The sequence below is a fragment of the Dipodomys ordii genome, unplaced genomic scaffold (assembly GCF_000151885.1).
Source record: "Dipodomys ordii isolate 6190 unplaced genomic scaffold, Dord_2.0 Scaffold46, whole genome shotgun sequence".
Classification (NCBI taxonomy): Eukaryota; Metazoa; Chordata; class Mammalia; order Rodentia; family Heteromyidae; genus Dipodomys; species Dipodomys ordii.
Genome location: NW_012267262.1, coordinates 11,940,838 through 11,956,899, shown reverse-complemented (window position 1 = coordinate 11,956,899; position 16,062 = coordinate 11,940,838). Strand labels below are relative to the sequence as shown.

Below are 16,062 nucleotides of genomic sequence, written 5' to 3'. Positions count from 1 at the left end.
ATGTCAGTATAACTTGTGGAGGAGAGGGGGAAAAAACAGTTGTTTAAGGATACAGGTGGACCTGATGCAACAACGAGAAGTATAAGTTGTCATGTCCAAAACGAGCTTTACAACGTCGGTCGGGGGAGGCGGGGGGGAAGGCGGGGGGAGGAGAAGGGTTGGGATTGGGGGGGAGGGGGGAGGCTGGGAAGGGATGTGAAGGGTAAACCAAAGGAGGAGGCTGAAATGTACGCATTATACTGCCCATGTAATTGTAACCCCTCTGTACAGTATGTTCACAAATAAAAAATAAATAAAAAAAAAAAGAGAAGGCTGACAAAAATGATGAAAGGAAAGCCTTTAGTACAATGAAATTCAAACAAAGTTTAATGGCCAACTGTGGGAGCTATGAGAAGAAATATGTCAGAAATATGAACCAAAGTTAATTCTTTTCATAGCCCCTGTGATATAAACTAAGTGTGATAACACAGGCCAACCACATAAGACTATATACTTTATGATTCTATTCATATGACTGTCCTGAAGTCTACAGGAACAAGAAGTATCTTAGTGGCTTCCCAGATCTGGGAAGTATGGAGGGGACTGGAGGATGTAATTTCTTTGCATGGAGATGAACATGTTCTGGAATTGACTGTAGTATGCAGGTTGCACAATTCTGATTGTAAAAACCACTGAACTATAAACCTTAAATGGATAAAAAGCATGGCACATAAATTATATACCACAACAAGGCTCTTTTTAAAAAGACATATTTATATATTTTCAATACAGAGTCATAATTTACAATACAGAATCATGGTATTTACACAGATCTTTCCAATATTGAAGATATATATTGGTGATCCTAAAAAGATTTCACAATATACTGTTATGTAAAAAAGCAAATTCAGAGACAGGTTTCGTAGGATAGGCCTATAATCCCAGCTACTCAGACAGAGGCAGAAGGTAAGATGAAAGTCAGCCTGGGCAAAATTATGGAGATCTTACCTCAAAAACAAAACATAATTAAGTGCCAATGGCTCATGCTAAATGTCAATGGCTCACACGTGTAACCCTAGTTACTCAGAAGGCTAAGATCTGAGGATCAAGGTTTGAAGCCAGTCTGGGTAGGAAGGTCCCTCTGACTCTTATCTCTAATTAACCACCAAAAAGCTGGCAGTGAAATTGTGTCTCAAATGGTAAAACACTATCCTTGAGCAAAAATAAGTTGTAAAAAAGCTCAGGGACAGTGTTCAGGCCCTGAGTTCAAGCCTCAGGACCAGCATGCCCATGCACACACACACACACATGCACACACACATGCACAAAGACAATTCAAGTAGTAGATGTCTGCTTAGCAAGCATACAATCCTTAGAGTTCAATTCTCAGTACCATTAAAAAAATTGTAGGCCAGGTGCCAGTGGCTCACACCTGTAATCCTAGCTATTCAGGAGGCTGAGATCTGAGGATCATGGTTCAAAGCCAGCCCAGGCAGGAAAGTCCATGAAACTCTTACCTCCAATAAACCACTCAGAAAACCAGAAGCAGCACTGTGGCTCAAGTGGTAGAGCGCTAGGCTTGAGCTGAAGAGTAAAGGGACAGTGCCCAGGCCCAGAGTTCAAGCACCATGACCAAAAAAAAAAAATTTAAGTGACTTTTCTTTATTGGGGGGTATGGACGGCAGCAGTGGTAGTTTGAGATAGGGTCTTGCTATGTAGCCCAGGCTGGCCTTGAACTCAAGATCTTCCTGCCTCATCCTCCTGTGTAACTGGATGGTCATGTACCACTATACCTGATTGGAGGTGTAGGCATTTTATGTGTGCATGTTATGGACTTCTGCACCCAAGGCCATGGGTAAATGTAATGCCATATATGCAAATAATTGCAGTATCTTAATACGAGTTATTGGAAATGCCATCCATTTTCTCTTTCAAAATCTAACCATACCTAGAAAGAGACAGGTATTACATGGGTTCCAAAATTCTTCAGTCTTAGGCTGCTCACCAGGAGAGGCCAGCTCCTGTATGAGAAGTTCCAGGAAAGAATGAAGCCAACCCAAAGACTCAGAGTGGGACTCAAGTCTAAGCCACAATCACATGCTCCCTCTTCTGAAGAACAAATCAAGAGTAATGACTTCAAGCTGGACATCAATGGCTCAGGCATGTAATCCTAAATACCCAGGAGACTGAGATTTGAGGATTACTATTTAGCCACTAATTAGCCACCAAAAAGCCAGAAATGGAGCTGTGGCTCAAATGGGAGGTAGAGCACTAGTCCTGAGCACAAAAGTTCAGGGATAGCATCCAGGCCCTAAGTTCAAGCTCCAGGACTGGCATCCAAAAAAAAAAAAAGAGTAATGAATCCACACAAGGTATCTTACCCATTAATGGTGGATGCCATGAAGACGAGGTAGGGCCCAAGCAGACTCTTCACCAGGGGGAGCGGGATGGCAGCGGCTTCATCAATCACAAGAAGCTCAGCCTGGCCCAGTTTCACCGCATCTGCAGGATGTATATACTGTGGAGGAGTATTTAGATTGTGAGCAGGGCCACCTACAGGCACATCAAAGTCTACCCTCTGTCCTCTCCCTTCCTTTCATCCTTTCTACATTTTCTGTGCAGGTCAAGAATGGAATGGGAGTCATACACATGGGACCAAGTAGTTCAATTACTTTGTGATCTTGGACAAGTCACTCAACCACCCCGGGTCTCTAATTCTTCTTTAAGACCGAGGAAATATCTGCCTTGTGTTGGCTTAAAGAGAACAATCATAAAACATTACGCACAAACATCTTGCATGCTGACAACCTGGAGGTGCTTTTCCTTTTCCTCCCGGCCTCAGGTTAGGGCAGTCAGTGCACAGCTGCAACCGGGTGGTGGACACCAATTTTCTCCTGCTGGGTGCTGTGCTCCCTGCCCTGATATGACAAACCTCCTGCACTGGTAAGGAATACCCAGACTCTTCATGCTTACACAGCCCCACCGCCCCCTCAGTTTCACAAAGGCCTTTTCAAAAGTCCACAAAGAGTGGAATCTTGAATAGCCAATTAACACAGCAAAGATAATTCAGCTGTGCAAGTAATAAAACACTAAATACAAGGAGATACCATTCAACATGACAGACAAAAACAAATTCTCATGAATTTAAACAGCTCTGGGGGTTGAACTCAGGGTTTCCAGCCTGCCTAGCAGGCACTCTACCACTTGAATCATACATCCAGTTCATTTTTTGCTGTAGTTATAGCTTACACAGTATCTTGAGCTTCTTGTCAAAAGCCAGCCTTGGACTTTGATCCTCCTACCTACACCTCCCTCATAGCTGGGATTATAGGCATGAACTACCATACTCTGCTGCCTATGGCTTGCTTTTTTGTTGGGGAGGAGGGTGGTAATTGAGGAGGAATACTAGAGAATCCTCAAGATCCTAATATTTGATTCTTAAAGAAACTAAATAAGCACCTCATAAAAGCACAGAAAGTAGCCCCCAGGGATGGTGCAGCCAACTTTCATCTACTCATTTTCTCAATGTCCAGCCAAAAGAAAGAGGTCTTAGAGGATCATAAATGGAGTCTTGTAAAGCCAAATCACCAACAATGCTTTTATCTAGTCTGGAAACAAAAATGACTCTAGTAACACAAGAGGGCATCTGATTACAGATTCATGGAGGAGCAAGGGCTGAGCCTTATTTCAGGGAAATGCTTTCCTTCTTATGCATTTTCCTTCCGTCTTAACAGATTCTGTGTTTCCAGAGCCTACTCCACCCATTTCTGACCCCACCAACACCAGTCTTCTCCCTCTCACCTGAGAAAATCAGGCAATAGTGGGAAGAAATATGTAAAATGAGGAGACTCTAGAAAGAGATCTCTAGAAAGAGATCTAGAAAGAAAAACATCCTTAAAGGATTAGTACTGATCAAAGGTATGCCTCCTCAACAGGCACAACCACAGGCATAATGTTCAAGGACATAAATTACCAAGTTCACCTGGCTCATTCCCCACCCCATCCCAACTCTAAAAACAATCAATGAATCCACTCTAGCAAGAATCTTCTAGTCTCACTCCCTGCAGTAAGGCTATCACATGATGCCTCCTACGGATTTAACATCACTGACACCTCTGGACCAGGGCAGATAGTCAGGCTTACAGAATGTGGAAGATATATGGTGCTTTCAGGAAAAATGCTATTTAGCAGGAAAATAGGCCACTGGCAAAACAACAAAGATGCAAAGAAATTTTGCAAAGTTCTTCTTTCTTTTAACTGGTGATGTTATTTTTATAACTTCAGATGTGCCATTTCAAACCCTGGAGCAACTAAGCAAAGTCAGAAGTGACAACAGAATCAACCCCACTCATTCCACATTCAAGGAACAAACTACAACTTTGCAACTGGAGTATATACATTCATGGATGTTTTCTTTAGAAAGAGCTGAAAATCTAGAACAAGGGTTTCATAAACCACCACCACCGCCTAAAGGACAGGCAGGTTTCTCAGTACCAGTGATGCCCATGAAGAACTATCACACAGCCAGACGCACAGTAGGCCTGGTCTCACACCCAACATCTGGCTGGCAATGAGACTCACCTGGATGGTCTGCCTATGCTCTCGGAACACATTCACTCTGATCACTGCTTTATTGAACTCAGGGTTTAGAGACTGAATGATCTCATAATCCAGATGCTCCTGATTGGGAAAAGCCAAACCAACAACAAGCTTAGTATTAAGAAAGTAACCAAGTGTCCCAAGACCACCTGGATTTAAACCCAATACCAAATCAAAAGTTCTGGCCATAGTTTCCAACCTGATACTGCAGAGCATCGAAGCCTTTGAATACAAATTCAAACAGAGTATGCAGGTTATCAGGACTTGGGGAGGTAACAAAAATATTGGAGTACCTGCAGAACAAAAGAGAGAGGGGGTTATTAACAAATGAAGAAGACTAGAAGTCTTTAAAGAAACAATTAAAAACAAGAAACCATTATTTCTGTCACATGGCTGATAATCAAAGACAACAACATGGAAGCGTGGAGGAAAATAAAAACAGCTCCAGACCACATTATGTCTTTCCTCTCAAAGCAATGAAACATGTTAATATTAACAAATCATAAATGTGTTTAAGACAGAAAATTGCAGCCAGGTGCTGGTGGCTCATGCAAGGAATCCTAACTAATCAGAAGGCTGAGGTCTGGATTAGCAGTTTGAAGCTAGCATAGGCAGGAAAGTCCATGAAACTCTTATCTCCAATTAACCACCAAAAAGCTAAGTGAAGATATGGCTAGAGTGGTAGAGTGATAGCCATGAGTGAAAAAACTCAGGGAAGGGCTGGGAAGGTGGCTCAGTGGTAGAGCACTTGCCTTGCATGCTTGAGGCCCTGGGTTCAATTTCTCAGCACCACATAAGCAAAAAAGAAAAAAGCCAGAAGTGGCGCTGTGACTCAAGTGGTAGAGCGCTAGCCTTGAGCTGAAGAGCTGAGGGACAGCGCCCAGGCCCAGAGTTAAGGCCCCACAACCAGACCCAAAAAAAAAGAAAAAACTCAGGGACAAAACCCAGGCCCTCAGTTCAAGCCTCAGTACCACCACCACCACCAACACACACACACACACACACACGCGCGCACACACACGCACAGAGACAGGGAGACAGAGAGAGAGAGACAGAGACAAAGACAGGAAATTGCTGAGAAGGCTGGGAATGTGGCTTAGTGGTAAAATGCTTGTCTAGCATGCATGAAGTTCTGGGTTCAATTCATCAGTACAACATAAACAGAAAAAGCCAGAAATGGTGCTGTGGCTCAAGTGGTAGAGTGCTAGCCTTGGGCAAAAGAAGCTTAGGGACAGTGCCCAGGTCCTGAGTTCAAGCCCTAGGACTGGCAAAAAAAGAAAAGAAATTGCTGAGAGAGACTGTGGGGAGAGCTCCTGGATACTTCCTCCAGTCCAGTGTCCCGACAGGGGAAAATTCACTTGCTACACTGAGTTTTCAAACTGGGAAGCTGGAGAGTTCCACAGTGCTTTTTTCACTGAGTTCAAAAGGATGCTTGTAGATAAAAGGCTAGGCAGCAGGGAGCACTAGTCAGGATGTGGTTCAAGTACTAGAGTGCCAACCTTGAGTGAAAACAGTCAAGCAAGAATGCTTAGCATTCAGCATACCAGCACCAAAGGGCGAAAAAAGTTAGAAGTCAGCTCTGCTCCAATACTAGCTGTTAATAGTAGTAAACTTAGGTAAGTCATTGGAACTCCACAAGTCTCAGTTTACCCATCAATAAAATGGCAGAGGAAGCCAGGGGCCAGTGGCTCACGCCTATAATCCTAGCTACTCAGGAGGCTGAGATCTGAGGATCATGGTTCAAAGCCAGCCCCTGAAAGAAAATCCATGAGACACTTGTCTCCAATAAACCACTAGAAAACCAGAAGTGGCACTGTGGCTCAAGTGGTAGAGAGCTAGGCTTGAGCTCAAGAGCAGAGGGACAGCGCCCAGCCCGAGTTCAAGCCCCACAACTGACCAAAAAAAAAAAAAAAGGCGCAGAGCCACATGGAGAACCAAGAAAGACAATGTATATATAGTAAAATTCAATAAATTGTAAGCCCATTATCATGTCTGCAAAATGAGAAACACATATTCCAAAGACGAAGTTATATAAATCCTCCACCCAGGTCAAAAGAATAAAGAGTTGTTACATCAAACTCAAAATCAGGGCTGGGTCATGGTTCAAACAGTTTAGAGTACCTGCCTATCAAATGTGAATGAAGCCTTAAAGTTTGAACCCTACTACTACTCAAAAAAAAAAAAAAAAAATCTCAGTCAGCTCTTCAAAAATAAGGCTTTCTCTGGGGGGAAGGGTGCTAGGAGGGAAAAAACTGGGAGAAAACAAGGGAAGAGGTGACACTGTTCAAAAAGGAATCCATTCATTACCTGACTTATGTAATTGCAACCCCTGTTTATCACCTTTACAATAAAAATTTAAATTAAAAAAAAATACTTCCTACTAATCAAGACCATGTATGTCCACTTGTTCAGTTAGCATATCTGATCATAAACATTCTCACTTGAGAATTTTACAATACCTTTCCCTCGTTTCTTTACTTTTGTGTTTATTAGACTTAAACAATGACTATAAAGGCCCTGTGCCCTTAAACAATGACTGCAAAGGCCCTAAGCAGAGACATAGGTTTATGCACTGTGTACCTGAGTGGTCCAGGGGTACAAAGCAGTGGTTCTGTTGCCAGGCAGAACCCAAGATCTAGAAAAACTCAGTGAAGTAGCACAGATAAGGAACCAAAGACAAGAGTTCTGCCCCTGTCCTGATTCAAGTCCTACACACTACCCACTACCCCTCAGAGCCCAGAGCTCCTGAAGATGGGAAGTAGTCCCTCTTACCCAAATGCCACTGCCCCAGCAATAGCCAATCCCAGGGCTGCAGACTTTCCCCGTCCTCGGGCAGCAGTGAGAGCAACAGTACTCCTCAAGGTCTTCTCCGAGATTCCCTCAATGAATTTTAAGACAGCTTTCGCCTGTACAGAGATGAATATATTATGTGAGAGCTGCAAAAGAACCCTTTCAGCTCTTTATTACCATTCCTGTGGAGGTTAGGACTAATCAGAGGACCAATCAGCACTGCTAAGCACCTACACCTCTGATTCCCTCGGTCACCTGTGTCAAGGCCATAAATACCAAGGAAATACTCTAGGCTCTCAAGTTCACCCCTGTACTGCAGACCTCTCTCCACATAACACTCTCAATATGTGCAGCTTCAAATGCACAACACAGATCTTAAACTTCAAACTGATGCCTAATGCTTCCCCAAATCTCTGCTTCCAATCTTCCCCACCTGTCCCCACTGGACAGTTAGCGTGTCCAGTTGTCATACCAAACATCAACTCAGTTTTCTCACACATCAGCATCTGATCCATCAACAAATGCTATTGGTGATTATCTTCAAAGCATAGTGTCTACCATTTACTATAATCCTCTACTGCTCTGCTCAGTCCTCCTTCCCTGCCCTCTCTGTGATAGCAGCCACCGAATGCATCTTTCTGCCTCAACCAGCATCTACCACAGGCAGATTCAGCTCATCAGCCAGAGGATTCTTTTGTTAACAGCCTAGTGATGCTCTCTAAAAACAGTGCTGAGAAGAAACTATACCATAAAACCTTCCACTGGCCCACCTGTCTCACTAATAAGTGTACTTCCAGTGGCCTGTGAGGCCCCCCATCCCCTTCCTTCTCTCCTTCAAATAGCATCACCCCGTCAGCCTCCTTGCTGGTTCTGGAGCACCTGAGTTGCACCACTGCCCCACACTTGAGCACTTACTTACCAATCCTCTCTGCACCAGCCCTCCTTCAAAACCTTGCTCAAAAATAGCCTGACCACTATGTCTAAGACTGTAGCATCCATCCTCATTCTAGCACACCCAATCCCTCTTGGCCAATCTTCTCTTCTTCTACTGTGCTTTGCTAGTTTCCCTCACATACTCTGTCTCCTCCTATAGAAAGCCAGCTCCATGAAGCAGGTGCCCCTTGTTTACAGCCAATCCTAGTGCCTAAAGGATTGCCAGGCGCATACATGCCAGCAGCACTGACAGAGAAGCCTCACTACTGCTCAAGACCAAACATGGATTCCTAGCTGAGACCTAAACTGGGCACAGGCCTCTTAAGACTGGGAAGACTACATACTTATCACCTGCTGAAGCAGCAACACTAAGATGTTGAAACTACACAGGCCCAGTGGATAAACTGGATGACAGGAGGGCAAAAAACTACAGGAAGCCAGGTAATACTTGTCTTAATTTGGCCTTTGTTGAATGCTGTATTTTTTACTCTTGTTTCATTTTAATAAAGTTACAAATGCTGATTAAATTTAACTGAACTAAATATGCATTCTAAAATAATTTTCTAAAGTCAAAAGGGCAAAATCTAATTAGTAAGTGAGCAGACCTAATCAGACTAATTTACCAAAAAGATAAATAAACAAATAAATAAAAACAGAGCTGGGTGCCAGTGGTTCACTCCTATAACCATAGCTACACAGGAGGCTGAGATCTCAGGACTGAGGTTTGAAGCCAGCCTGAGCACACAAATCAGAGATGCTTATCTCCAAGTAAAGAGCAAAATGCCAGTAGAGTTGTGGCTCAAGTGCTAGAGCACCAGCTTTGAGTAGAAAAGCTAAGAAACAGGTACCTAGGCCCTGAGTTCAATCCCCAGTACTCTCACAAAAGAAACATGATAACCAATAACCAGATGAAGAAGGTACTTTTCTCTCACAACTATACACTAGTTACAATAAACAGGGTCCATATCTGATTAGCAAAGACTTATAGAAGCAATTGTGCTCAGAGCTGATCAAGGTGCAGAGCAAAAGTCATTTCCTTACACTATTAGTGGCTTCATCAATACCCATTCTAATGCTCTTGATTTCTGATCCAGCAATTCCTTTTTCTTAAACTTACCCCAGATATAATGCCCACAGATGTATCTCTGAGGACTCTCTAATAATATAGACATACAGACAGACAGACAGATAGATAGATAGGCAGACAGACAGACAGACAGACATAGATATACTTGGAAAGAATCCTGCTGTGTAGTCTCAGGTTGATCTCGAGCTCTGGATCCTCCTGCCTTAGCTGAGTTCTGGGAGATGTGTGCCTCTACATCCTCTATACACTACTGTTTATAGTAGCAGAGCTACACTCAATCCATCTCAACTCAACTTGTCTAACAGGGAGTCCCTTAAGCCCTGTATAGTGAATGAAATACCCATTTATAGGTTCAAGATCCAGAAGATAACATAGTAACTTCGAGTAGGAGCTGACTGGGGGAAATAGGCTACCAAGTAGAAACACCATGGTTTACTTTTTTTTTAAAGTGTGTATCCCTTTGACTTCACTAATTTTCATGGCTACTATTTTTCCTATCTTGGAAACAGAATTTTGCTACATAGCCTAGCTATTCCTCTTGCCTCATCTCCTGAGTTCTGGGATTACAGAAAGGTTTGGGTTTTTTCTTACATTATAACTAGTATTGTACCTTCTCCCCCTCATTCCTACTCCCCTATACTGTCTTACACCTTCTTTCACTATGACAGAGAGGTTACTAAGAATGATTCAAGAAAGCCTAGAAGCTGTAGCCTAGGCTGCATAGAGAGCTGAGCTATGTAGCTAGAGATTGTTTACAAAATGAAAAGGGAAGCTACTTGTCAGAAGTCAGTCCTGAGTGGGGTGACACTGTAACTGTCTTTCATTTGAGAGCAGATCCACTGCTAAGAGGCCTGGGCTGCTCATGTAACTCAGGCTGGACAGAAATCCTCCACACATGCTGTCCATCAGTAACCACCAAGGCCCAGAAGTTACTGGAAAAGCTGGAAAAGTTTACCAGCTAACCACCTTGGCGAGGACATAAATGCATCTGGGTAGGTCCTGCCCCACCTACTGTTCACCCAGCACAGCTTCAGGTTCATGCTAGAATGGGGACAAATACAAAGGGCCTGAAGTTCTCCTCTCTCGAGAAGTCAGAAGGAAAAACCAAAACTTAAGTGAAATTAGAGAACAAAAATATCACCCTATTGTAAAAAAAGCACTGAGAGAGATTCTTTGAATATAATTTTTCAATCTCTGATGCCCATTGCTCCCTAATCTGCCTTCCTTTGTGAACCCAGACAGAGATCAGCCCTGCTTTTGCAACACTTGCTTGCATGGAAGAGACAGGGTCCTTCCAGGAAGGGGCCCGACTTGTCCTTCTTGACTCCTGTTGCTCCCTGTATGCTAGGTCTTACCCATGTGTTGGGTGGGTAAGCTCTGAACCTATACAAACCTGGTCTAGGGTCTTACAGCAGTCTACCAACACACCCACGGGCTGCGTGTCCTGTAAGCTCTCTGTCAACTCCCGCAGCTCCAGAGCAGAAGGGCTGAGATTCTCATCCTACCAGAGAGAAGAGAGAGCAGGATTAACATGGTCATAGGAAGTCACCTTGGAAGTCATCCCCCTCCTTCCCTACTCCCCTGTTGCAGACTCACCGGAGCCTGTGGAGGCAGGGCCTCAATGCTGGCCATGTGGGAGGAGATGGGCAGAATGTTGAGCTGATCATCAATGACCAGACACTTCTTACAAGATGCCAGAGACAGAATAAACCTGAGGAAGAAAACCACTGTAGAAAAGTGCTGGAGAGGGCTGGGAAGGTGGCTCAGTGGTAGAGTGCTTGCCTTGCATGCCTGAGGCCCTGGGTTCGATTCCTCAGCACCACATAACAAAAAAGCCGGAAGTGGCGCTGTGGCTCAAGTGGTAGAGCGCTAGCCTTGAGCTGAAAAGCTGAGGGACAGCACCCAGGCCCAGCGTTCAGGCCCCACGACCGGACCAAAAAACAAAAAACAAAAAAAAAAAAAAGAAAGAAAAGTGCTGGAGAGGGGCTAGGAAGGTGGCTCAGTGGTAGAGCGCTTGCCTTGCATGCCTGCCACATAAGCAAAAAGAAAAAAGCCAGAAGTGGCGCTGTGGCTCAAGTGGTAGAGTGCTAGCCTTGAGCTGAAGAGCTGAGGGACAGGCCCAGAGTTCAGGCGCCACGACCAGACTCAAAAAGAAAAGAAAAGTGCTGGAGAGGCAGGCAATGTACACAGGCATATATGCAAGAGTGTTTTTCCCCCCAGGAAATTCATTTGATCCCATATATCCAAGAAAGCCAGAACCCAGCTGAAGCACAGTGAGATACTCCAAGCCCCATCGGCAAGTCATCCAAACACATCTCTATGGCAATCAAAAAAACCACAGATCCCCACAATCTGTGTGCACAGCTACCATGACTCCTGGGTGGTTTGGCCCTTCACTCTTGTTCCAAGGCTTCTCAGCAAAAAAGGTGGTGGCAACTCCAAACCAAAGCCAACATGGTCACCAGTCACAGAGAGAAACAAACACATACCAATGTGGTTTCTGTCACAAGCCCCTTGAAAAGATACAACTCATTTTTTGACTGAAGAAAAATAGTAGCTATACAATTCAAACATCTTTAGGCTGCATGAAAGCCTCACCTCCTCTTCCACAGGCTTGTGCTCTGGTCCATGGCTCATAGCTGCTCCTCCCACCCTCCTGGTCTATTGATCCACAGCATCAGGTTGCAAAAATCAAACAGGATTCCTAACCATTAGCACTGCTGGCATTCTGGACAATTCCTGTGCTTGGCACTGAGGGTTTTCCTTGGAAATGCCTGGCTTCTGTGCACCTGTCTCTATTTGAAGTCATGGCTTCAGAATGTCCCCAATGTTGCCAAATGTCCCTGGGGCAAAACAGCTCCAGGTGAAAAACACTGATCTAGGCCAATGTTTTGAGGTATTGCATAGGCTAACTAGTAGGCTCTATCTGGAGAAATAATGTGAGACAATCAAACAGGTTCCAGCTGCTGCCAAGACTCTTTAGAAGCCACAAGAGGCTAAAGTGACTCTTTCTAAAGGAAAAACTGTGCTAGCATTTCCCAGACATATGCAGCCAGGAAACCCTTTTGTCCTGAGATCCCTCTTAAGGACTAGTGTTCTCAACAGCCAAGTTGTACAATCAACCTAGATGCCCATCAACAATGACTGGGGTAAAGAAAACGTGATACACATACACAATAGAGTTTTAGCCAATTATAAATTACATCATTTACAGGAAAATGAATGGAACCAGAGATCATTATGTTAAAAGAAGTCCAACTCAGAAATGCAAATATCAACTCACATAAAAAGTAGAGGGGAGTTTTACAGTTTGAGGCCAGTCTGGGTTTTAAAAAAAAAAAAAAAAGAAGTTTGGGGCTGGGAAGGTGGCTCAGTGGCAGAGTGCTTGCCTTGCATGCATGAGGCCCTGGGTTCGATTCCTCAGCACCACACAAGCAGAAAAAGCTGGAAGTGGCTCTGTGGCTCAAGTGGTAGAGCCCTAGCCTTGAGCTGAAGAGCTGAGGGGCAGCACCCAGGCCCAGAGTTCAGGTCCCACAACCGACAAAACAAAACAAAAAAGAAGTTAGCAAAAATAAGCCAGTGTATGTAATCCTAACCACTTAGGAGACTGAGATCTGAGGATCACAGTTCAAAGCCAACCTGGGTAGGAAAGGAAGTCTGTGAGACTCTTATCTCCAATTAACCACCAGAAAACCAGAAATGGAGCTATGGCTCAAAGTGGTAGAACACTAACCTTGAGCAAAAGAGTTCAAGGACAGCACCAGGCCCTGAGTTCAAACCCCACAACTGAATCCCCCACCCCACCCCCCTCCCCTGCCAAAAGCCTGGAATAGTCATCCACACCTGTGTCATCCCAGCTACCAAAGACTAAAGTCCTGTGAATGCATTTGGGAAAACTGATTGATGTAAAATCCTTCCACTGCTGAATCAAAGCTTTGCAAAAGAGAAAGCAGGACTTTGTTAAGTCCATCATGCTACTCTGAGCCACAGTAAAACAATCTAGATGTCCTGGCCCAACTTCCCACCCCTTTTCATTTCTGAACTCATAGGTGTGGCCACTGTCAAGATCTCTCTGTACTGGAGTCCTGCCCCAGCTCCCTGGACACAGAGGCAAAATTTTCAGTTGGGTCCAAACTAAAACTATTTCTCCTACTCTGGCTTCCCCAAAACTACAGGAACTGAGAATGTCCTATGACAGACATACCTTTCATTGAACCTTCCCACCACATCCTGATGGGCCTCCGTCCTATACCTAGAATGCACATCCTAGAAAATCAAGAGAAATAATGTGAGGCCTCTGGCCAAGGGATATCATCAATCCTGCTGCAGACAAAACCCATCACCCAACCTGCAGTGCTGAACTGGATTAAATACTAAATATGTTTCTTTGACACTGTCCCCATTTCACCCACATCAGTGAAATGCACATGCCAGCTAGTACACCAGACTTACTGGCTGTTCACTGGTGAATATTCTCACCGAGGAAGACAAATGAATGAATGCACATTTGGGCAAGAGCTCCAAGTAAAACAGAAGTTAGTGAGGAAGGGCCTCTCTGAGTTTATGCTTGCTCAAAGAGAAAGAATAAAACAAACTGATAAGGGACAAAGTCACTCAGTCATCCATAAATGTCTAATGAGGGCTAACTCCATGCCAGGCTCTCTTCTAGGTTCTAGGAACACACCAGCAAGGAAGACTGAGTCTCTGTTCCCAAGAAGTTTAGAGACTAGTACAGGACAGACACAAATCAAGCAAACAAGTAAGCAGGTGCTATCTTTGTGGGGGTTTTGTTATTTGTTTTTTGCACTGGTACTACAGTTTGAACTCAGGGCCTAGGCACTATTCCTTAGCTTTTTTGCTCAAGGTTAGTGCTCTACTACTTGAGCTACAGCTCTATTTCCTGCCAGATGCTTTGAAGAAAATATAAACTGGGTTAAGGAGTAGGAGGTTGAGCTACAATCTAAACCGATTGTGAAGAAAGATCACAATGCTAAGGGATATTAGATACTGAATGCAATAAGGATGCAAGTTGTGCAGTTATGAGTGTGAAACATTCCAGAGAGAAAGCAAGTGCAAAGGCCTTGGGGCATGAATATGCTGAGCATTCTGAAGTGGTAAGTCATAGTGAAAGTGAGAGTGATAGGAAGCACTTCAGACAGAAAAGAGAGAGGGAGAAGGAGAATAAACTATAGCAAAACCAGATCAATTTGAACCACCTAGGATTAAGTACAAAAACTAGACCTTACCATTGTCATTGTGTACAACTGCTTGAGTGAGTTCATGGTCCGTAGGAGTATAACCACCAGCCCACCACCTTCTACTGTTTCTACTGTCCTGGCCAGCAAGTTTGGAGTTAAGGCTTCAAAATCCTAGGAGAAAGACCTTATAAAGAATTTGATACTATGCAAATGGCACCCCTAGAGACACTTAATCAAGGTGATAATGGAAAGACTTCAAAGTTCAAATCCAAGACCATCCCTCCTACCCCTCACTAAGAAACATATAAACATACTCATGTACCTCACTTAGGAGCACCACAGAAGAGAGCTCTGCCCTAGGATATAAGGAGACCCTAATGATAAAAACATTTCTAACAATCTCTATTAAACACTATTTTAAAGCAAGTCTTTTAAACTTCATTAACACTCAAATTGCAAAAAACACCTTACATTCATTTTCTCTTATTAGATTTAAGCAGTGAGACAAAGCTCAACTGCACCACATGGGGGAGCTATCACATTAAAGGAGCAATCACTCCAGCAAGAGGCTGGAAGCAGAACACACAACCAGTGATCAAAAGGATCTCAAAGGCTGAGACTGGGACAAAATGCTTCTCTGGCCTCCAGTGTGGGATGTAAACCACAGTGCACACACAATCCACTGTTACTGAGTTGCCTCCTCCTTTCTTAATTTATATTTTGTGAAATGTTTCATAATTTACAAAATCTTGATGGTAGGTAAATATATACAAAAATATGTAAATTTATGTATAAACTCCATCTTTTGGGTATGGAAGGAGTCACAGGTTTTAAAAACCCAATGATTAAAACAAAGACTATCAAAAGTGAAAATAAAGAAAACAGACAAAACTGGTCAATTAACTTGCCTGGCAGAATACACATCAGTGGAGAAATTCACTAGGCTATACTTAGGAGAAAGTAGGGGGACTTTAAGGGCCAAAACAGGGTGGTAGACTTGACTCCTCAGGTGCTCAGGAGAAGATGCAAGTGGATGCCCAAGTCTGCTGAGCTCAGCTGGTTGAACAGCCACACTGTTCATGGGTGAAGGGTCTTCAAGAGGTGCACCAGCTAGGGTCAGTCCACACTCCCAGTGATTGCTCCATCGCTCTAGTTGCCCAGAACTACACATGACAGCACATCTCTGTCAGTTCTGGTGCTAGAGAATTCTTTTTTTTTTGACTTTTTTTTTGGTTGGTCATGGGGCTTAAACTCTGGGCCTGGGTGTTGTCCCTGAGCTCTTCAGCTCAAGGTAAGTGCTCTACCACTTGAGCCACAGCACCACTTCCCGTTTCCTGGTGGTTTATTGGAGATAAAGAGTCTCAGACTTTCTGCCTATGCTGGCTTTGAACAGAGATCCTGAGATCACAGCCTCCTGAGTAGCTAGGATTACAGGCATGAGCAACCAGTGCCCAGCTTACGGTTCTTTTTTTTTTT

The 16,062-nt window shown here is 43.8% G+C and overlaps 1 protein-coding gene across 2 annotated transcripts in view; it reads right to left on the bottom strand.

The window, feature by feature from the left end:
- The window catches only part of Nat10 (N-acetyltransferase 10 (GCN5-related)), a 37,910-nt gene that overhangs the window by 14,444 nt on the left and 7,404 nt on the right, over positions 1-16,062 (bottom strand). For both annotated transcript variants that reach the window (XM_013019636.1, XM_013019637.1), the window contains 8 exons: positions 14,635-14,757; positions 13,593-13,654; positions 10,985-11,099; positions 10,782-10,889; positions 7,351-7,484; positions 4,778-4,871; positions 4,561-4,659; positions 2,361-2,497 (listed from right to left, as the gene is read on the bottom strand). In XM_013019636.1, coding sequence (XP_012875090.1) covers positions 2,361-2,497; positions 4,561-4,659; positions 4,778-4,871; positions 7,351-7,484; positions 10,782-10,889; positions 10,985-11,099; positions 13,593-13,654; positions 14,635-14,757 — 872 coding nt within the window. The remainder of the gene's footprint in view (positions 1-2,360; positions 2,498-4,560; positions 4,660-4,777; positions 4,872-7,350; positions 7,485-10,781; positions 10,890-10,984; positions 11,100-13,592; positions 13,655-14,634; positions 14,758-16,062) is intronic.